The 23,946-nt window shown below is 42.4% G+C and overlaps 1 protein-coding gene across 10 annotated transcripts in view; it reads right to left on the minus strand.

The window, feature by feature from the left end:
• ncam1a (neural cell adhesion molecule 1a) overlaps nt 1-23,946 on the minus strand; it is a 443,331-nt gene that overhangs the window by 124,440 nt on the left and 294,945 nt on the right. For all 10 annotated transcript variants that reach the window (XM_069894934.1, XM_069894928.1, XM_069894927.1 and 7 more), the window contains exons 4-8: nt 23,708-23,848; nt 13,194-13,331; nt 12,349-12,466; nt 9,311-9,474; nt 5,298-5,440 (exon numbers count right to left, since the gene is read on the minus strand). In XM_069894934.1, coding sequence (XP_069751035.1) covers nt 5,298-5,440; nt 9,311-9,474; nt 12,349-12,466; nt 13,194-13,331; nt 23,708-23,848 — 704 coding nt within the window. The remainder of the gene's footprint in view (nt 1-5,297; nt 5,441-9,310; nt 9,475-12,348; nt 12,467-13,193; nt 13,332-23,707; nt 23,849-23,946) is intronic.

Raw genomic sequence — 23,946 nt, forward strand, 5'->3', positions numbered from 1 at the left:
TAATCACCAAACCACAAGGTCACAAGAAGTAGTCGAAATAAAAGTGGAATTTGTCAGCGTTTTACTGGGAATAATGATAAAGCAGCATATAACTGATGTCTATGTGGAGCATTATCCTAGAACGAGAAAATGTATTCCAGATAGGATCAAGTTTGTTTTGCACTGCAATATTACCAGCAAGATACAGTAATATTCTAAGCCTGCTTCATTTTCAAAGTGATCCAATGAATTAAAATCAACACTATTGTCCTCAATTCTAATTCTGCCTTCTCTTTGGAGAATTCAGTAGAATCTGACTTGAAAAGAAATTCTGGAGTTGGATTCCAGTATCTGAAGTTGTCAGCAAACTGGCATCACAAACTCTCCAGTTAAAGCTGAAATTGTCAAGTGGTTTCCAAAGGGGGCACATGTTCCTGAGCCCATTCAGCCAGGTGTCGAACTGAATGCCCACGCAGCTGAATGTCTGAAGCTTGAGATCAAGTGAAGCTACGGGCTGAGAAGGGGTAATTAGGCATCGACAAATGACAATAATGGAGTTACGATGCATGAGGCAAATGGATACAATGGGCAAGCAGCAAGGAAACATCTCATGAATACAACACCTCTTCTCTGCACAAAGCCCATGGATTAGTCTGTGGGTTAAATTGCATGCCAAATGCATTGAGGCTACCTTCTTCATGTAGCCATAACATGACATTCCTTCCACAGATCAACACACAAGTCCCTGTTCTTTGCACTAATTTCCAGCAACATTCATTGTCATTTATAAGTCTTCCACCAAATCAACCATTGTTCCCAGAGAATGGCATGCAGCTGGCATGGAACCAAAGGAGAAGCTGTCAACATTTGGGTTTGTTCCAATTACACCCCAAAGAAAGATCTTCAACAACATGTGCTGGTACTTCAATTCAACCATATTAATTATGTAAATACATGCTAATTTTTAATTAGTTAAAACAGGCTTTTGCATGCCTAAGCTGTGTGTGGTTCAGTCGAGTGGGACTGTACACTATACTAGTTTTATTGAGATGCCATCAAGCACCTTTGATTTCTTGGAAAATTGTTTCTGGGGAACTTCAGTGTCAACTTTCAATCATCTCTATTTTCATAGTGAGTCAAAACTTAAAATGAATGAAGTTCAGATGGAGTAATGGTGACCATATATTGACTTTGATGATGTTTTATGAAATCACCCCAAGTTGCTCATAGTGGGAGTGGAGCTTTATAAGACTGAAAGCACAAAACAGCTTTAATGAAATGGGGCAGGTAAACTTCATAGTGTCAATGATGTCCTTGCTCCTAGAATGCTGTAGCAGTGATGAGAGGAGTGCCAGATAACTGAACAAGGATCATATTCTAGGAGTAATTCCAATTCCTGCATTTATTTAGAAGCCTGAATATGGAACAGCCAAAAAACTCCTGGGCACCCAAAAGTAACTGGCATCCAGAGCAAACTTCAGATGGGAGTAGGATGACCAGCAGTAACTGGGAGTGGGCATCTGGTTCTTTTGTTGCATGACTTGAAGGGAAAGAAAGAGAGGAAGGAAGGCAACAAGGGAGGCCACAGTCCCTTGAAAGAAGGTCATGTAGGAGGGTGCAGATGAATTGGAACTGGAGGGACTCAGTAGGTCAGTCAGCATCCCACGGCAAGAAATGAACAGCCAGCGTTTCAGATCAGGACGTTTTGTCCATGGATGTTGTGGAGCTGGAGCCCAAAGAGTTGGCGGCATCGTTGGGAGAATTGTGAGCTCGTCTGGTACAATGCAAGAAGGGAGCCCAATATATTAAAATCAATGAAGGAATCTCCTCATGGGGTGGCAGTTTGGCACTCCGCTGGGAAGGTCAGGGCAGCCTGGATGCCCAACAATGGCCCAGATACTATAGTCCAGGATTCCCCAGTATATTCCAAAAGGAACATAGGATAGAGGTGCACTTGATACAGAAACAGCACCCTTACTCTACGCTCAGAAATCTGGTTTCAAGATTCAATTTATTGTCATTGTAATATTACACGGAATTGCTTTTGCAAAAGAGAGTCCCCCAGAGTCAATGTGTGTCCCTGGATTCACCTCCAGCACTCCCGCAGCCACAGAGAGTCCAGTCTAATAAGCTCCAGATCCAAACCTCCAACACGATCAGGAACCCTTCAGCGCCTTCAGCACCCCCTCGTGTTGTGGTTCTGATACCTGGGACCCCCTTCAGCTAGCTTTGTGCCAGTCTCCAGCAGCCCAAAGGCGCTGTGGGTTCTTCACCCCGAGCACCCCACTGCATGCGTGGGTCTTTCAGCCTCAGAGCCCCACACTGGTCCGTTAATGTGGTCACCATTCTGTGGGTTGTCTTCTCTGTTTCTCCTTTTCAGATAAAGGGGGGGGGGGTTAGTATCCCCGTTTTCTCATCCCCTCCGCTTCCCTGTAGTCTGCAACCCCTCATGGCTGCTGCCAATCATAGGCGCTGCCATATTGGGGATGGACTCCCAAAACTACCATTGGTTCCTTTAACAGGGCATTCAAAGCCTGCACGGAGCTGACAGCAGTTGACTGGGCGGATCGACCCCACGGGAGCTCTGTATCTCCCACTCATTGCTCCCTGTGGGTCCGCATCAGTGGCAGTATTGGTGTTACAGCAGCTCCAGCAGGGTCGCAACTTTCAATTTATGAATTCACTTGATCAGCGAAAATACACCACTACATCTGGACCTTTAATCTCTACTTGATGACCCCTCACAAGTGGACAGTCTAGGTCCGGGAATGCAGGGGATTTCAATTAATTCATCTCTGCACCAAATTAACATTTCAAAATGGCAAATTAAAGGGGAATTCACGGCAAATGTTAGTTACTGGCATTAGAAATAATAAACTACAATTAGATTTATGATTTAGCTAAAATTCACTGCAGAGAATTTTAAAAAAATCATTCCTACATATCCTTCTGCCACAAGATCTGAACAATTATGTTCTGCAAAAGGAACCTATCTCTAAGACCTGTCAAGATACATATTTCTAACAAGTTTATTTTATTATCTTTTCTTTTATTTACAGCACAGTAGAAGCTGATTCTGTTCACTTAAACCCGTGCTACCCAATTACACCCAAATTAACCTACAATCCTGTATGTTTTCAAAGGTGCAACAGGAGAAACCCCACGTAGACATGGTGAAAACATATACATTTTTTATAGACAGCACCGGATTTGAATCCAGAATGGAAGGGCAATACACAGTTTCACTGTGGGGGTAATTACATGGGTTAGGAGGTTTTGCAGAAAAGATGAAAGATCATTGGACACATCATTCCTCTCATAATGAACATTGCCACATTCTTTGCCAATGGCAAATGCAAATGCAAAACCCAACTAAAATCCCTGTATGTAATCAGATTCAGATCCCCCTTCCCACAGAAAGCACACAGGGATGTACATAATGTTCAGCAAGTGTTATAACAGCAGAACATTTGGGATTATACAATACATTAATGCCCATTCTTCAATAATGATATCAAAAAGACTTGAATCTGCTGGCATATCAGAGACCGAATGAGGGGCCATATTCCCAAGGACCTATCATAAAAGGTTCAGAGCACACACTGAACAGGAAACACATTTATACTGATGACTGCCACTATTCATTCTAAAGTCTCCCCGTCATGTTACGTTTCACCAATTTGTTAACTGCAAAAGGAAAATAATCTCACTGCATTTCAGAACAGCGACTGACCATTTCTCTGAGAAGCACACAATTGCTGAGCTGTCAATGCCACCAGAAAAATCTGCCTGGCCGCTACTTCATTGTGCAGAGCTCCCCTGGAAGGCTCTATCATTAACGATCTGCATTGTTTGAGAAGATGTCATTAGATGAGAAATAAGACCACTCTGCTACTCCCCCCCCACCCCACATTGAATGAGATCACAGCTGACTGAACTTGGTCTCAGCTCCACTTTCTTATTGCTCCCGACTACCTCTATTTATAAAAATCCATAAGAATCTCTCAGCCTTGAACTCATTCAGTGACCTGGCTCTTGGTATTTTGTATTTTAAGATTTGCAACCCTTTGTGGAAATTACTCCTCCTCTCTGACTGAAATGGTCTTTGCCTTATTGTGAGATTACAGATTTCTACTTGGGAAAAAGCCTTTATCCTCTCCAGTTCCATTGGCTTCACTAAGATCACCTCTCATACTTCAAACTCGTGTTAACCTAGACACAATGTTTCCTAATAAAACATTGCTGCAGTCTATGAACTGGTGAACCTTCTCTAAACTGCTTCCATTGCAAGTAGCTCCCTCCAAAATGGAGATGAAAATTGTTCACGATCCTCCAGGCAAACTCTCACCAGTGTTCTATGTTTTTGTAATTAGTGTTGGGCTCCATTTTCTGGCAATTCCACTGACCTTCCCTCTCACCAGCCTGATAACGTTCTATGTGTGCTGTGTGAGGAAACCCAGCTCTTTTTGAACATGTAGTTACTTCACACTATCACACTCACTCATTATATAAAAATTGATACCATGTAAAAGTCAACCCCCTCACCCCTACTTTTGGCCCAAAATCTGGTCTCTCACCTCAGGCCCAGCCGCCCACCCATCAGAGCTCCCAACAACTTGACCGTGGACTCGTGCCTCGTCCGCCCGCCTATTGGAACTCTCAACACCTAGGATGACACAGATACTTACCGCGGTCAAAAGCAGTATCTTTGTAATAGACAACCCAATAAATGTAACGTTAAAAAATGGAAGACAAAATTCAACTTCTACACAAGTACATACAGTATTTACATAAAATTCTGCTTTCCTATTCTTTCCTCCAAAGTGGATAACTTTGCAATTCCACATATTCCATTCCACTTTTTCTGCTTCTGCTTACCGTCTTCACCTGTTTATATCCCTCTGCAAACCCTCTGTGCTCTTCACAACTTCCTTTCCCTCCTCCAACTACCGCATGGGACTTCAGGTTAACCACACGCATGGCACAACGATAAGGGTTCAGCTGTCACTCGGCTAGCTAACCTTGGCTGGCACGCCAGTCCCATGATCCAATCTCAGCCCCAGGTGACGTGCTGCCGGAACATGTCTGTCTGTGGAAATTGCCAACCTAACCCCATACATTTCTGAATTATCAGATGGTTTATACCCTAACTGAGGGCAGCAGGCAATGAAGTCATGCAGAATGCTTGTGGAAGCAGGTGGATTTCAAGTATTTTCATCTGGTGTACGCAGGTGTGACACTTGTGGTCAATGCCATTTTCTGAAGACACATAGACATGTACACCTGCATCCATACTTGGATCAAGGAAGATTTCTTACCTGTTCCCCATCTCTGTAGGTGTGGCTGCCTTTCACCCAGATGATGGTGGGTGTGGGATCACCTTTAGCCTCACAAGTTAATGTAATATGTTGCTCCAGCTCCACAGCAGTCTTATTCTCCACATAAGTTATTTCAGGTTTAACTGAATCAAAGAAAAAATGCAATTGTACTCAATCTTAATGTAGGCATCAATAACAAGGACATCATTTTCACATGACTGGGGAGGGGTTTCATTAACGAAAGAACAGTTAATTTCCAACAGCCATCAAGCTCTTGAACCTCCCCTTGTTTCACTGACCACGAACTACTCCGACATCAGAGGTCTATCTGCGCTACTGCAGCACCTTTTATGCTCTACGATCACTATGAATATTTTACTACCAGTCTCTCATGTATGTTTTATTCTCATTTTTTAAATTCAATTAAGTTTACTGTTGTAGTTTTTATTTTTATTTTTACAAGTACCTGTTTGGCTGCAGCAAGGAGTTTTGGTGCTAACATACATTGTAAAATGAGTTTCACAATAAATCATTATTATTCTCACAATTACGTGATTCACTGATGAAATCTGACCTGTAACGTAACCTTCCAAGAAAGAAACAACACAACTTTAACTGAAGTCGCATTGATGTGAATTTCCTTTAACTTTGTCAGAAGACCATCAGACAGAGGAGCGGAATCAGAATCAGATTGACTGTCATGAACATTTGTCATGAGATTAAGTCACTTGGCCCATAGAGTCTGCCCCACCATGGCTGATTTACTGATTTACTGTCCTTTGCAGCCCCATTCTCCTGCCTTCTCAGCACAGCCGTTAGAAGAGCGCCATTTTATTGATGACACATATTTAATTAGGGAAATTTGAGTTGGGTGGAGTAACAAAGAGAAAATATTAGATTTTCATCATGTTCGGCAGTCTTTAAGTGACTATGGGCCATTAAAATGATTCTGGGGGTGGTGCAGTACAAATAATGTTAAAGCTTCTCTGATACATATTACATTAATACTGTGTATGAGATAAAATCTCATCGATGTGAGGAAAGGTTTTAATTCCTTGTGTATCGACATATTACATCATCCATGGGATGCCTTCACCAGAGGTCAGCTGATACCAGCCTTTTAGTCTCATTTGTACAGTTCACTGACCAATAGGCACCATCCATATCAGCCCCACCCTTCAGCTCTTGATCCAGTGCCTGGGTCACTTAGTTGCTCATGGAGTCACTGCCACCAACTGTTCCCATCACTCTCTCCACCAGTGTATTCCAGGAACTTACCACTTTCCATCCTTTAACTTTGACCCTAAATCTTCATCTTCTAGTTTTATCTGATGTGGGGAAATGCTTCCTGCAGTCCTCCCTCATTTTTTTGCTTCCATTCTATCCCCATCAACCTCCTCCACTCCAGGGAGAATAGACCCAGCCTCTCCTCCTAACAGAAAAGTTCCATTGCAGGCCACACCTAGGGGAAATCTCCCCTTTCTCCAGCACTTTCAAAAAACACATCTGGAGGAAAAGTGGGAGAAAAAAAGTGGTTGAGGCTTAGGGTCAGAACCCCTCACCAAGATTAATTCCCTTCAATGAGAGGAAAAAAAATGTCTTCAAAGTAGGCATACCGTGAGAACTCACAGTCGAGTGGAAGAACAGAGAATCACACAAACTGCAGATGCTGGAGGACGTCAGTGACTCAGACAGCATCCCAAACCCTTACATTAAGCCTTAGATGTAATGTTCTCATGGAAGGTGACACATTAGCCTGATGTCTGTCAGTAGAGCATCCACTGCCTCACAGATCCAGTGACTGGTTCTGCCTGTGTCATTTACCCCGTGACTGTCTGGGAACTCCAGTTTCCTCCCATATCCCAAAGATGTGCTGGTGGTTTAATTGATTTCTGCACATCCTGGCTATTGTAAGGAGAGTCTGGCATGCAAAGGAAATAATTGGTTCAGAGAAACAAGAGGAATGAACTCATGGAATTTCTTTGAGAACCAGTAAAAACTCTACGGGATGAATGGCTTTAGTCAATATCACAAGGAAATATGGGAAGTAAGATGTGATCTCAGAGAGTCGCTGGATAGGAAGTGGACAGCAGTGGCTGTGAGATGCAATTTAAGGACAGCTGGTGCACAACACCTCCACTTACAGCCCACCCTCTCCAATGATTGCACTGGGATATCTACTAATCACTGCCCACACAGGGAACATGGGAACAAATGGTTCAACGCAACACTGTCTCTCACCTGACAGGAATTTGGGGTGAGATCATGAAATAAAAACATGATTCTGGAGAAACTCAGAAGGTCAAACAGCTTACTTAATATAGCAAAGATAAAGGTCCATAATCAACATTTCAGGCCTGAGCCCTTCATCAAAATGTAGGCAGGTACCTGAATAAAATGGTGGGAGGAGGGGAAGGAAGGAGCACAGACACAGAAGCAGGAAGTCGAGTGAGATCATGAAGCCTGATTCTCAGTCACACAATGCCACATCCATTTGAAGGAATAAAATTAAAAGAAATGGCTGAAGTTACACACCAGCAGCATTCACCTCCCCATGGAATATTGTGATTTAGCCCTGGCTCCAAGTTCTACATTGGAAGAATTAAAGGTTTATCTCAAGATGCAGTGATATACATTTCCCTATAAAATACCCATTTTCTTTCTGAGCAATTAATCCCCTGGGCTTTCAAAGGTTCTACAAATTGGGCTACATCATCAAAAGGATTTTCATCTCTTTTGTTATAATTCCCCTCAAACAATCTGCTTCATGAGGGCAGAAGGAATTGAAACAGGAGTTGGTGGTTGGGTCCCATGAGTCTGCTGTTATTCAGCCAGATTGTGGCTGATCTAATCCTAGGCTCAGAAGCTCTCCATAGCCCACAAATTCCTGATACAACTAAAGTCTGCAAATAACAGTGACACTACTGGCATTAGAGTTAAGCTTGCTCAGGAGATGAGGATAGAAATTCTCCTCTGACACAAACAACATAGAAGCAGATGTGGTTTAAACTCTGCTTCCAAATCGGGAGTCCATCGAAATCTCTGGAATCAAATTTCTCAGTGTGACACAAAGAACTAACCCAGATTATTTCCCGAGCAATTTTCACAAAGACACTGACTGCCTGTTTGTAACTCAGGCAACAGATTCACTGCATTATTTCAATCCACGAGATCTACGTGAGATAACAGTGAAGAATCTTCCACAAACAGCAATGTCAGGAGCTTGATCGATCATTCCACTGCAACTCCTGCTAGCAGAAGGAGCTTTGTGTCTCCTGTCAAATGTGGCCAAGCACTGTGGAAGGAGGGTCAGTGGTGGACAGATGTAGCCAAGGGTCTGAAACCTGGGAGTTACATTGACAGAGCATAGAGAAGGAGTTAAATAAACATGACACATCTGACAAGGTAGACTTTCACCTTCTCTGGATATCTCAGGCTCGAGGTTATGAGACTACACTGGACCGTTAAAAAAAAAGTCTTGCAAAGCCAGACCTCTTGGGTCTGCCGGAGCAACAGAGAGGGCAACCGTGAACTACTGGAGAGGTCATCATTCACAACATCCTTGTTGAAGTCTTCACAGAGAATTTCTTGTAGTACCTGTGATCTTGCAAAATGTTCAGCCTAGACTAGACAACTGACCAACGCCCAAAGCAGAAGCCCAGGAAAAGTGTATGCTCTCTGCCCCCTCGATGCTTGCACAAACGTACCAGGAGTATAGATCAATTGGGTATAAATTGGGTTGACAGACCCGTGGGCCGAAATGATCTGTTACCATGCCTAAATTTAAAAAAATTAAATTAAAATTATTAAATTTAAAACAATGACGATACCACTTTCTTCTTGCACTATTCCTTACAGTGAATATTTATATGTCTATTTTTAATTTAATGTACTGCAATTATTTTCCACAAACTACCAGTATAGCTGCAGCAGGTAAGAATTTCAGTGCAAGTGTACATTATCCAATGCATGTGACAATAAACTTGTTACTGTTTAATTGTGAGAAGTTTTACCAAAGACTCGGAGTGTAATCTCCAGCTCAAAGTTTCCAGCCTTATTCTGAGCAATACAGACGTATTCTCCATCATCTCGTTTCCCGACTTTGCTTATCGTCAGTTCGGACCCATCCTCGTTCAGGGAATATTTATCTCCATCTGCTTCAATCCCGACATCGTCTCTGGAAAACAAATCAGGAAGATTTGCGTAAGGATGACACGTCCTTCTCAAAGAGCACACAACCCCATCATCAGGGGGAAGGGGGCATTTAAATTCACTGCGCCAAATGACACTGCTTAGCCCACTGTCTGGATTATGGGTGGCAGAGAGTTATCTCCCACTGCCATCTCCCAGATCTCAGTGTGGGACTGTCCATCAACTACATCCAGGTGCATCATACCTCCAAGGGTCCCTGCTCCCGTCACCCTTTCAACCAGTGTGCTTCAGGCCCCACTACTCTGAATAGGTGTAAACAAAATCATAAAATTCCATCTCAAATTTTATTTACTTACAGCATAGTAGAAGCCAATTCCAGCTATTTATTGCACATCTCTCATACTGTTTCCCCCTGCAAATTCATTACCTTGCACACACCTCCAAACAGAGCTCCATTTGCCACTTTTGGGTCCACTGACCAATCCACTGGTGCCCTTCCAGTATCCCATGGCTTTCTTCCCCACTCTCAGTTTGTGCAAACAGGCACTTGGACCAAACTTGTCCGTGCCAATCAAGGTGCTCATCCCATTTCTGTTTAATCCATATCCCTCAAAATCCTGCAGTCAATTGTCCACAAAGCTCTTAATCATCAATAATCTAATTTTACATCTAAATGCCTCATTACGATCTTTGGTGATTAAATTACTCACTGTAAAATTGGTTCAGGTTATGAACCAAATGAGATTTTACTAAAAATCAAAATCTCTGAAACAAAACCAACTGCGTATTTAACCATTACAGTTAAAAACTAATCTAACTCACATATCAAGTACAAGAAAACATCAACAGAACTAATTCACATTTTTTAAAATCAAAACTTTTTTAAAAAAAATCTATTTTCGGTTAACAAATTTAGCCATACAGCACAGTAGCAGACCCATCTGGCCCACAAGCTCGGCCCCCCAAATACACCAACCAACCTCCCAACCCTATACATTTTTTGAAGGGTGAGAGGAAACAAGAGCACTCGGGGAAAACCCACGGAGACACAGGTAGAATGTACCGACTCCTTGCAGACAGCAGGTCATTAGCACACTATAATAGCGTCACACTAACCACTATGTTAAACTTGTCACCTCCATACAACAATTATTCATTAAAACAATTAATACGTCGTAAAAGAAAATGATGAAAAATTAATCTTTTTTGTTTTCTATGTTTAGACGTGGTAACAAATAATATTTCTGCTTTCTTCTTATTTTCTTCTTCTTTGGCTTGGCTTCGCGGACAAAGATTTATGGAGGGGTATGTCCACGTCTGCTGCAGGCTCGTTGGTGACTGACAAGTACGATGCGGGACAGGCAGGCACGGTTGCAGCGGTTGCAAGGGAAAATTGGTGGGTTGGGGTTGGGTGTTGGGTTTTTCCTCCTTTGTCTTTTGTCAGTGAGGTGGGCTCTGTGGTCTTCTTCAAAGGAGGTTGCAGCCCGCCGAACTGTGAGGCGCCAAGATGCACGGTTGGAGGCGAGATCAGCCCACTGGCGGTGGTCAATGGGGCAGGCACCAAGAGATTTCTTTAAGCTGTCCTTGTACCTCTTCTTTGGTGCACCTCTGTCTCGGTGGCCAGTGGAGAGCTCGCCATATAACACGATCTTGGGAATGCTTTGGAATTACAATAATTCACTGAGTCAAACTTAAAGAGGAATGATTATTTATAATTGGCCAAATGCAGTGATTTATACTTCAAACAGCAATTTGACAGTAATGAACGTGAAATGCTGAGGAATATTCCGCAGGAATTATATTTTCAGGAGAATGCACCAAAAACGCAGTGCATTTGGTCTTGAAGATACAATAAATTTTCTAATTCCAACAAAAAATACATCCCTGGGCATTACCTGTGGGCATCAAATGACATTCACTTCTTTTCAGTCATAAAAACTAAAAAAAAGTTGGGAATTGCAAAAGTGACCACAAATATCTTAAATACACTGTCTTGTTACAGAAGCCTGAAGACCAGCACCTTGAGATTCAAGAACAGTTTCTTTCCAAACTGCCATCATGCTCTTGAACATCTTGCTGAAGAAACTCAGGAAGTAATTTCTAAGGAGGATCTATAGCAGGATCTGTAGGAGGTAAAGAGTAACCAACACTTAAGGCCTGAGCCCTTCATCAAGGTTCGATCAAATGACAGGCAGCCCCCTGAATAAAAAGGTGAGGGTGAGGGAAAGAAGGGGAGGAGAAGAGGAGTGAGGAAAGCAGCAGGGGAAGAGTACAAGTAGACTAGTAAGAGGTAAGAAGAGAAAAAAAGCTGAGGTGATGGGGAGGATAGAAAGGAGAGGGAAGGGAAGGGGTTGGCGAGCTGGAGGAAAGGAGACCAATTTTTTATTAAGGCCCTCTCTCTCTCGAGTTTCCCTTCCTCCTCCCTCTCCCCGCCCACCATCTGAAATGCATATCCTCTGCTTTGTGGCAATTTTACCTTGATGATTCTGTCCACCCTAAGCTCGAAGTGGGGGAAAATGAACTCTTTAACGGTACTTTTAACCTTTCATTTTGTGGCTTTCTTAATTTATGTAGACATTAGGTGTAGAGAAATTACCGATTTGGACAATAATTGATTTAACTTATCAATCGTTTTCACGACACTATAGAGAGACCACGCAGCTGCGGAGAGTAACTAGAACAACAGTACTTTTTGTGGTGATACGTAATGACACCACTAGGTCACCAGGGGTCATCCCGGTGGCCTTATATATAAAGCAGTCCAGAGCTACAGTCCAGCCTTCCAGGCTCTTCTTGCAGAGACAAGACCTCTTAGTGTACATATTAGTTTATTAAAGCTGTCTTATACTCGCACCGCTGGTGTGGTTATTGTCAGTACACTTTTGTTTACTCATCTTACCTTTGCCAAGTTACTTTGGGCTTTGGGAAACCATCTGCCTCACAGGCCAATGTGACTGACTTGCCGCTGTGTGCTGTGGCATTCACCACCATTTCCTGAGCACGAATACTGGGAGGAACTGTAACACAAAGAGGAGCTTGTAAGTACCAGATGAACTGTTGATCCAAGGTACGTGAGAAAGGTCACTGTTCCACCTTTAATGATGGATCATCTGCAGCTCTCAAAATGACATCCTCTTCCATTGCTTCTTGATTGTCCATCATTCTGTGATGACTCTGTCATGGTTAAATTCCCACCTATTTATACTCAGAGCACATCTAGCAATTCCTTCTCTGTCTACCCCATACCATCGACTCAATCATCTGCTCAAGGAAAACATCGCACTCTCTCCTGTGTGCTCATGGTCTTTAGCCAGTCTTTTCATTACACATCAATGTATTGACTGCCACATAAGTGCAAGACTTTGTTAATGAGATGATTTAGGGGGTGAAACACGAAAGTCTGCAGACATGATTGTAGTAAAAACACAAAAATGCTGGAGGAACTCAGCAGGTCTTCACTGGAGATAAAGATATACAACTGATGTTTCAATTATCAAGGTAAGGGCTCAGGCCCGAAAAGTCAGTTATACAGGTACATGTTTACCTTCTATAGATGCTGAGAGGCGTGGAGTTCCTCCAGCATCTGTGTTTTTAATTAGATGATTTAACACAGAGAACGTTGTGATAATGAGATGGGTGGTGATAAACAAATGCAGAGAGCCATAATAACCAATACTGTTGGCAAACCAAGGTGATGTTAGGATGAATCGAATTCTGCCGCTGACAGCTGCAAGGAGAACTTACCATTAACAATAACCTTGATGTCCTTGAATTTGATTTCACCACGGGCAGCAATTCTTCCTTCACATCGGTAAGTACCTTCATCTGTCTTCCTTATGCTGTGGATTTGCAAGTAATTGTTGGGCAACATTGTGAAACGAACTGAAAATAACAAAAATTAAGAGGCTGTCAGCATTTTTGCATCGGGTCTAATAGAACACTTCATCTCAGTAATCTATCTATAGCCTGGATGTGCCTGCATAATGCCAAGGTATTCTCCAGTATGATCTCTCTCTCCATTCCTTGATGAAATAAAGAAAGAAATTCTGCCAGAGACTGCTTCAGGCAACTTCTTGCGGATCTGCAATGTTCGATTGTTCCTCCTGCAACATTCTCAGGAATGGCCATCCATTTTCCAGATGCTTGGATGTTAAATGCAGCCATTCTCAAACCTTTTTTTTTTGGTTATACCTCCCCACCCCCCCCCCCCCCCCGCCCCCCTGCCCAGGACTATGCACAACATTTATGGGCACCCTTCCCTGTAAAGCAGTCAAGTTTTGATTTCTTCTGTACTTCTCTCCAACCGACTACTGTACATAAAAACCATTAAAAGTCTTGTTTACTTTCCACCTTGCATAACATAAATATCTTTAGTTAAATGTGCTGTGGCCTCCAGGGGCCGGGGAAGGGACACCATTGAGCATGGCTGTTAAAGGACGCACGGATGAACTGGCCTCGGTTTCTGGTGATGGAACCAACCTGAAACCATCTTCTAGGTGAATATTTAGTTTATTTGTCACAAAATACCGAGCACAGTGAGATGGGTCCTTCTTCCACCAGTCTAACAGGTTATCTCTAACATTTTTTAAGCATCATTTACTGAATAAAGTTAGAACACCAAGCAAGGGCAGTACCAGAGCACTGTGGTGAGGTTCATTCAGAAGACTGATGGATGCAGGGATATACTGTCTTTAGGCCGTGGGTGTATGTTTTCACACTCCGAAGACTTCTCCCTGATGGGAGGAGAGAGAAGAAAGTGTACTTGGGGTGTGATGGGTTTTTCCAGTGTGTTGGCTGCATTTGCTAGGCAGAGGGAGAATAAGATGAAGTCCATGGAGGGTGGTTTTCAATATATTCTGAGCTGCATTCACTACCTTTTGTAGCTTGTTCTGATCTTTGGCAGAATAGTTCTGATGCATCCAGCAAGCCTGCTCTTGACAATGTACGTGTAATGCCGTTGAGGGACAAGGGGGGACATGCCAGCTTCTTTAATCTAAGATTATGTTGACATGTTTGTCCCAGGTCAGATCATTGGAGGTATTTAATCCTCAGAAATTGAAGCTATCTATTCTTTCAAATTCAGCTCATTGGACGTGGAGACGGGTGTGGACTCTGCTCTTCTCCTGAAGTCCATGATTATCTGCTTCATCTTACTGATGTTAAAAGAGAGACCATGAAGAAGTCAATGTTGATGTATTCACCAAGGCAGTTTGCTGAAACCTTCAATAGCCACTTTGTGCTAAACTGATTTTTTTTGCCACAATTATCAAAAGGACATTTTTTTTATTGCTAACTGGCTCCTTGAAAGGCTTCCTCACGCAAGTAAAAAAAAAAATCAAATAATACAATGCTTCCAGACTAAACCATTCAACCAACAGAAGTCCCTTCCAAGCTGGAAGATAACAGCCAACTGAGTTCTGGGAAGCCCTGCAAAAGGTAGTGGACATGGCCCAGTACATCATAGACAAAATTCTCCCCACCATCAAGAAAATCTACACAGAACACTGCCATCGGAGAGCAGCCGCAATCATCAAGGATCCACATCATCCAAGACATGCTCTGTTCTCGCTGCTGCCACCAGGAAAGAAGTATAGGTGCCAGAAGACTAGTACCACCAGGTTCAGAAACACGATCTCCACCATCAGACTCCTCAACAACAAACTCAGTCAGTGACTCATTTAAGGACTCTTGGAATGCGCATTATTTATTAATGAATATTTATTTTCTGTATTGCGGTTTGTTTGCACTTCCTTCTTGTTAACATTTCACTCTTTTGTTGAGTACAATTGTTTTTTGCACTACCAAGTAGAAATTTTGCCTGGCCTGCAGGAAAGAATCTCAGGGTTGTATGTTATGTCATATAATGATGTCATGTCAATAAATCTGAATTTTGATCTGTATGTAATCTTGCTTTGTGCCAGCTCCCTTTTTAGAGCCCTAAACCAACCTCTTCTTCATGACCACCTTTTTGACCTAACCCTGCATTTACCAAACAAATAATTTTTCCACGTGCTCCATTTGATTCTATTCATTAAGTACTTTTGCCGCACTTCACATCGGAGACAGATGCCTGGAATTTAGTTGACAAGTTTGATTAACTGCAGATTCACAGTTAAGCAAGTACCTGAAATGCCTCAGTACAAATCACATTAGTATCATGAGACACAAAACAGAATCTGTTCCCTTCCTGCGGAAAAGATGGATTCTCCTATTGAAGAGGATTTTCCCCAGATATTGGGGTTCCCAATGTTATTAACACACTTATTCCAACACAGCGAATGGCAGTTCAGCCAGTGAGTTGATGATGATCTTCTGCGCAATTCTGCCACTGACTTCCCTGAAACTTTATAACTTTTTCTATCCCATATGCTCATCATTTTTCCTTTGATTTCTCAGTGGAAGAACAGGCACCTCACATGTTCAGGAACTTCGGGCACTCAACACTGGCGATTTACAAAGCTACAGTACTTTGAATTGTTGACCCAGAACATGCATTTTTATCCACTTGACAATGAACTTGGATTGATCACACCACAGTAGACATGGAAAATACAAAAGATTGACCTTCAGATGGACAAACTCTGAAATAAGACTCTCATTTCAACAATATGCAGTGCATTTAACACAAAGGATCAGCACAAGGAGGATCTGCAAAAGCATTTTTCAAACTTGTAAGTAAGCAAATTCTAGTGTCAATTGCTGGATTAGTCCCAAATTCTAATTTCAATGTACGATGTGCAAAGTCAGATGAATATTTTTACAAAATCTGGCTGCAGTTAGTGCGTAATAATTGCTTGGCTGACACTAAGAACAATCTCCTTAAATACGTGCCTGGGTTGAGTCTTTCATTCTTTAAATGATGCAGGCGCTTCACTTGTTAGGAATACGTTTGATATTACAGACAAGCCAGGCAAGTGAAAACATGATGTGCGCATTAAGCTGAACTTCTGGTGAAGGAATGGGAGGGCACAACGGATTCTTCATTCCTACTGGAGTTAAATTTGGATGGGGATGGGAATGGTCTGAATGAAAGCTGACTGCAAAATACCCATGATGCAAATGCAGAATGCATAGAATGGCCTGCAATCTTCCCACCAGGTTCCTTCCGTGCGCCTGATTGCAGTGTACATTGCACCCGACCATCCGTTTAACTATCTGCTGCTTAAATAGCAGCTTGTCTCTGGATTTTGCATCCCTGGAAATTAAAAGCTGTCGAGACTTCCTATTCAAGCAGGACACTGAATTTTTCATCAGAGGTGTATGTACTTGGGCTGATAGGGGGATGAGTCAATGGGACAACTTCTTCCTCCAATTACTTTAAAATGACATCAAGAAAATGCTCTGAGTGAGTCATTCTGTCAAGCAGAGCTCCTATGTGCGATCTGTGAATGAGTGGGTGACTCGGTTAACACCATGCTGTTACCGCACCAGTGGCCCGGGTTCAAATCTGGCACTGTCGGTAAGGAGTTTGTCCGTTAGGAGTAGGGCAGTAACATCTCATGCATCGGACAACGATTATGACACGGTACAGAGGTACAGAATGAAAGAGAGAGATCAGTTGGAAGGAGCAACACCAACATAATTTTCCTATTTTGGTGTTCATTTAGCTGTCTGATAATGGCAGGAAAGAAACTGTCCTTGAATCTGGTGGCACATGATCGCACACTTGTAAATCTTCCTCTCAGCAGGAGGGGGGAAGGGTGAATAAAAGAGTGGCTGGGGTTTGATTTGTCTTTTAATATGGTGAAGGGTAGGGGTGTGTGCCACATTCACAACCCTCTTTGGTAGAGTATTTCCCATCCCACATAGTGATGCACCCTGACAGAGTGCTTTCAGTGATGCAGTTGTCAAGGGATGCTGGTGACATGCCAAATTTCCTCAGGTTTCGGCCCCTCTGTTACCCCCTTCAATACAAGAATGGCTCAAAGCAGCAAGCCAATGGACCCTGCATGTCGAACTTCATCCTGGCAAAAAACAGGAGGTCACTCCTCATGGGCTTCAGCTGGAATGAACAGGTGGACATGGAGGAGTAGCGATGTTGTTTCTGGACAAGCAGTAAACAGTCCCGGCTAATGTTCAAAGACAAGAGAAAAAATAATCCCACCATTAAAAGGTAACCAGCTGGGATCACCAAGTAAACGAAAAGATGCTGAAACTGGAAGATGCTAGCATCTGCAGCCTCTGTGTTACTCCAGAGTTGGCAGGAAGCCAAAGAAATGTAGCATCTGCACTTGGTCTCTGTGCGAGGCCAGAGGTGCAGTCATGTGGATCACTCCATTGCTCTCTGCGGAGGCCCAGAAAGTCAGGGAATAGAATCACAACATGGAAGTTGACCACAACTTGCGTGGAGCAAGTTGGGATGTTCCATGATGACAAACTGCAAACAAAAACTGAAGCTTGAGGAGAGATGAAAGGGCTCCCATCTCCATTGGAACTATCTGATGAAATTTCTGTAGATTGGTCCTGATGCTGGACCCTGACCCAAAACTTTGACTAACCCTTTTTCTACACAAATACTGCCTGACCTGCTGAGTTTCTCAAGAAGCTCTTTTTTTTTTAGCTTCTATTGGGAGGTCTCTGAGCTGAAATAATCATTCTGTTCTCTCCATGGATGCTGCCTGACATTTCCAACTCATTTTTAGTTATTGCAAATTTTTGCCATCAAGTTATGGGAGATAAATAAACCTGTTCCAGATGTGTCACATGTGGGTACTACATGGCTAAAGTAACTAGAGCCACCTGCCCATGACCAATTTACCGACAATCTCTCAAAGTTCTATTGGCCATCTGTGCATTATAATCATTTTTGCGCATCATTCTGCGTTTCTGTGACCACCGTGATTGGAGCCTGGATGTTTCACAGTGGTTGAGTAGATAATTTCAGCTGAGGGTTTGAGTGAATTACAGCTTGGGGAAGCTTTGAAGATTACTGCTGTCCCCAGCAGCCTCCTACAACCAGGTTGGAGTGACATGCTGGGCTTTTCAGCATATTATGCGCTCAAAGTAAAAAGCAGCAATTTTCACAGACTGAAACCTGCCTTTCAGCCTGAAGCTTCTAAAGTAGCAAATCCCACTGATGGCAAAGCTAAAGATTAAGGCCGCCTGATCATCTCCCCAGACCAGGAATTAGGAGAACCTCCACATTGACAGAGTTTATATATGCTAGAAGCAAGAAATGGCTAACCCTGTTTAATACATGAAGGAACATCACATTGGAGCAGAACTACCTGGCAAATCACAGAGAATACAACACTTCAGTCATCTTTACATTACATTCCCTAATGAGTGTTCCAATTATTCCTCAGGTAGACTAGTGAAAGAGAGCAATGAATCTGTAACTATTCACACTATGGGATCTACATAATGTTTGTGTTCCAGATTCATTTTCATATTAAAGATAAATTGGAGCCTGAAGCTCCTGTCAAAGGCAGGTGGAACCTTCATAACAACATTTCACTAAGCTAGGAGATGCTGGCAGCTAATTCCTGAGATCCCTTCCTGGTCATTTGTCAATGACATCCACTAATTCTTACTCGAGGGAAAAGATTCATCTGGCTTTTATATTCCCACCAGCTTTAAGCATTGCTGTCAGTAGCTCCACCATAAGTGTCTTGAAAGGAGAAGAATCAGAAGTGATTCAGCCATTCTGGAAGTAAGCTCTAATGACCACCACACATCTCTGAAACCTCTGGTCACCATCACATGCCTACAACCAGAGTCAATACATCTGTCTGCCACAGATTAATAAATTAACTGAGATTAAATATCCCAGCCGGTATAGTGGGATTTGAACTTTTTCTATCTAGTTATGCATCTGATCTTCAGTTCAGTAGACAAGTTATCATGCTCCTAACTGCAGTCTCTAATTCAGAAAGAAGGATCAACAGGCCAACAGGGAGCAGGAATGTGGATAGGCAGATGGGACAGGTCTATTTGGAGATGGCAGAGATGTAATGGGCCGAATCGTGACCTTGTGTCTCGTAGCATTTCAATGATTCTATGAGAGGACAATGCATGACATGCAGCTCTGATCAAACATAGTAGCTCCACTGCAGTGTCGCGTCCTTCCATGTGATTGCATGTTACAGGAAAGCTTGAAAGTTCTGAGTCTGAAAACCTGACCAAATGCTGCAGTCACAGCTTCTGGGCCAGCCAAGGGTAGGTGGAGAGTTACAGCGATAACCCAGCCAATGGCAGTGCACCACAGGGGTATCCAATCCCCGGACATAGCCATCTGGAGACATGGGGGCATCCAGAGAATGGGTCTCTGCACAATAACCAATGCCACCTCTCACACCGTGGGAGGACCAGCACTGGGTCCCGGACACCCGCAGCATTTAATTTGAGACAGGAATGCCAGGCCCCTCGGTTCTAGCGACAGTCTTGGTGCTGGGCTCTGCGTGAGGTGGTCACCACTGAGCAGGACGGGTTTCTCTCTAAGCATCTAAATCTCTGATGTAGATTGCTTGTGATCTAGGTTGCATCATGTTTGCAAAGAACAGAACTTTTGAGCACTTTGCTGAGTATAAGACCTTAATGAAATCCTTGATGAATAAAACTGACTTTGAGCTTTTTAGTGCCCATTCTGCGCATGACTGCACGGAAAATATCGGCAAAGCAAAGAACAGAGTGCAGTCTTGTTAGATTTCTCTCTTGGCTTTGATTTGCATGTCGACATGAAGAAGGATTTGGAAGATTTAGGAAATGCAGCTTTCCATATTCATCAAAGCCATCCCAGTCCACATTTCTTCTTGCAACGAAAAGCCAGAGCAAAGTTCACAGGCGTGACTCATTTAAGCTTGCAATGAACCTCCAAAAATTGACATAATTACTGACAACAAATCTGTGTTCATACATGACAGCACATTCAATCCTGAGATTCTTTTTCCCGTGGGTGAGGCAGAATTACTGTGCACAACGTACACATAAACAAATAAAGACATCTGAACAAACTGCAATACAGGGAGAGAGAAAAAAAAAACAATAAAGTGCAAAAATAAGAGTCCTTAAAGGAGTCCCTGATTGAGTTTGTTGTTGAGGAGTCTGATGGTGGAGGGGTAGCAGCTGTTCCTGAACCTGGTGGTGCAAGGCTTGTGACACCTCTTGCCTTTTAATAGCAGCGAGAACAAAGAATGTGCTCGGTGTGTGGATCGTTGATGATTGCTGCTGCTCTCTTACGGCAGAGTTCCCTGCAGATATTCTCGATGGTGGCGAGGCTTTTTCCTGTGATGTTCTGGGCCTTTTTGGAGGCTTTACACTCATGGGTATTGGTGATCCCATACTAGACCGTGATGCAGCCGTTCAACATACTTTCCACCACACCTCTGTAGAAGATTGCCAGGGTTTCTGGTGTCATACCAAACCTCCGCAAACTCCTGAGGAAACAGAGGTGCTGACATGCTTTCTTCATGATGCATTAGTGTGTTGGGTCCAGGAAAGATCCTCTGAGATTGTGACTCCCAAGAACTTAAATTTGCTCACCCCCTCCACCTCTAAGCCCCCAATGGTGAGTAGATCATACACATCTGGTCTTATCTTCCTGATCAACAATCAGCTCCCAAGATTCTGGCATATTCTCCATATTCAGCTACTGCTCAGGAATAAATCATGGCTATTTCATAACGTGGTTAACTGGCCTAGTTTAGTTGATTACCCTTCTTGGGTGGAAATAGAATTGAATTTTTCTAAAAAATATCTGTTGGCTTTTCTAATTTAACAAGTAACCTGATAATGAGACACAAGTTGAGAATATGGGCACAACTTAGAAATTTTTTTTGTAATCAATAATATTTCTCTTGCCAGTCCTATTATAAATAATCATCTTTTTGACCTTCTTTGTCAGATGCAGGTTTTAGGGAGTGGTATAGACTGGGGATTAATAATTTTAAAGATCCTTTAATTCTTTTTGCTTCTTTTGAATAATTTGAACATTCTTTCTGATTTTCCACAGATTTCTGAAACATACATTCTTGATTCACTTTTTGATTTTCAATTTTCCCCTAGAGGCTAGTGATTGATAGATTTGAGAAGTTTCCCAGGTTAAGCTCAAGAGTGATTGCGAACATAACTTGGATTTGTCACTTCCAGACAAGGACTGGGATAATGCTCTACATTTGGTTAACAAATCCTCATTTTGTGCGCAACATTGTTTGTTGCTACTCAAAGTGGTATATAGAATACATATTTCAAAAGTATCTCATTTCTATTCTGATATTAATCCATTATGTGATAAATGTAACATTTTTGAGGCTTCATTGATACATATGTTCTCGTCTTGCCCTAGTTTAGAAAATTTTTGGAAAAATTACTTTCAAATTTATCAATTTTTTTTTAAGGTCAAAAGCCCCTTTAATTGCTCTATTTGGTTTTTCTCAAAAAGTTAGGAAATACGACCGCCTTCATCTCAGATGCAAATGTTAGCTTTTACCTCATTGATAGCTAGACGGGCAATTTTGATGAAATGGAAAGTGAGCACTCCACCTACTTATACTCAATGGTTACAGGAGATGATGTCCTTCCTAAGTTTAGAAAAATAAAATCAGACATAATATTAAAGATGTGAAGGTGAACCTTTATAAGACGTGGGGCCCATTCGTGGAGTATTACCATAATTTAACAAATTAGGGTGTATGGATGCTCCTGACCAATGTTGTCTGGTTTCCCAAATGTCGACCTTTCTATAATATATATTAGATATGCAAGTTTGCCTTATATAGAGGGATGGGTCTTACTTTTAAGGGGGGGGGGAAAGACTTGTTTTTTTTTGTATTTCAATATTTTGATATAATGGGTTTGTTTGGGAAGGGTGCACACACAATTTGTATTAGGGTATGATCAAGGTTTTATGTGAAATGTACAAATTATCTGTCTTTTTTTTATATTCTAGCTTCTGTATTGGATCTATATGTGTACATTTTTTTTATTGAACTCCATACAGATATTTTAAAAAGAACTGACCTGGTTAACATGCCACTGACGTTCCCTCCTCACAGGCAGAGGTTTATACTTTGATTTGGCCATTAGCACTCAAGCAAAACTAATGAACGAGCACAACTGCCAATATTTCCCACATTAAACATTCTGATGTCTCGATCAAATTTTTTCTCACTAAATTTGGATGGATTCTGCACTCAAGTGCATGACTCTGCCACACCTGGGGATGATCCATTTTGAAAGCAGTGACAAACACCAAACCAAGTGAATCTTTGACATTCTTTGTTCACAAAGTGGGATTTCCCATCTCGTTCCACATCTGCATGCCTTGGTGAGGTGCAATCATTCCAATTCAGCTGTTGGTTAAAATCCAAGGACATGCAACCCAACTGCAAGAACAGCACCAAACTGCAGAAGTTCACCACAATCTTCCGAATGCCAGTTTGGATCAGATAAATCCTATCTTTGCCAATAACTAGCACATTCCTATTCCACTGATGCTTGGAACCCAAGCCCATAATTTGTTCTTTCGCATCTTCATGTTACTTGGCCAAGTCTTTTCTCTCTCTCTCTCCTCCACTCCCACCAGCTGTCTTCCTTCCTAACTTTTCATCATTGCAAACCACATCCTTATAAAACTCAAGAAAGTCCTCAAGTTCCTTTCTGAGCTTCTCAACAGAACATTAACCTTTGAAATCCCATTCCTGTTTTCACACCTCACACTCATGTAACTTCCTGGGATCTGACTGGATTGATCTGATTGAATTTGGCTTGTGTTTGGCAATAACTTTCTCAAAGTTCCATCACCCACTGACAACACCAGCCTGATCAAACACAACCACTATGGCAACCATCAATCTGTCCTGCTCTTGTCCTCGTCACTCCTGATCGCAACTGTTAACCTTCAATCTGCACCTTCACCATAGATCTTTCTCAGTCTGACCTCTGAGGGAATATACACGACCCTCGAAACATCATAGTGATTGCTTTTCCCGAACGTCTCCATGGAAACTCGTTCATCCACCCAATTCTCAGATACCTCTCCACATCCTCGCTCCGTGATCACTGCTGAAGCAGTTCTCAAACTACTTCAATCGCAAACATATTCAATTCCAATTGTTTCTGTACCAAACCCAAGAGAATTCTTAATATTAGGAACAAACCCTGCATATTGCAGCTGCTGATAAAGAAATGGCAGAATACAGAAGGCAGAAAGATCTGGGACTTCAAACCAGACCTCTGGAAGTTAACATGAGCAATTAGTAACTAATCAGGCTGTAAAGACATTAGTAATCCACCATTAATGAATGGTGAATTGAACTCACCGTCTTTCTTCAGAACATCCCTCCCTCGATGTTTCCAGGTGATGGTTGGTGGCGGGGAGCTCACTGAGTCACAAACAACAACAGCGTCATCGCCTACTTTGAATTCCTGAGGTGAAGGGGCATTCCTGAACTCCAGCTTTTCTGTGGACGATAGATCAGTCAACTGCAAAAAACTCGATCCAACAATGACACAGCTTCATCAACAGGAAGTTCAGCAGCTCCAACCAAAGATAGAACGC

Source organism: Narcine bancroftii, chromosome 8 (assembly GCF_036971445.1).
Source record: "Narcine bancroftii isolate sNarBan1 chromosome 8, sNarBan1.hap1, whole genome shotgun sequence".
NCBI lineage: Eukaryota > Metazoa > Chordata > Chondrichthyes > Torpediniformes > Narcinidae > Narcine > Narcine bancroftii.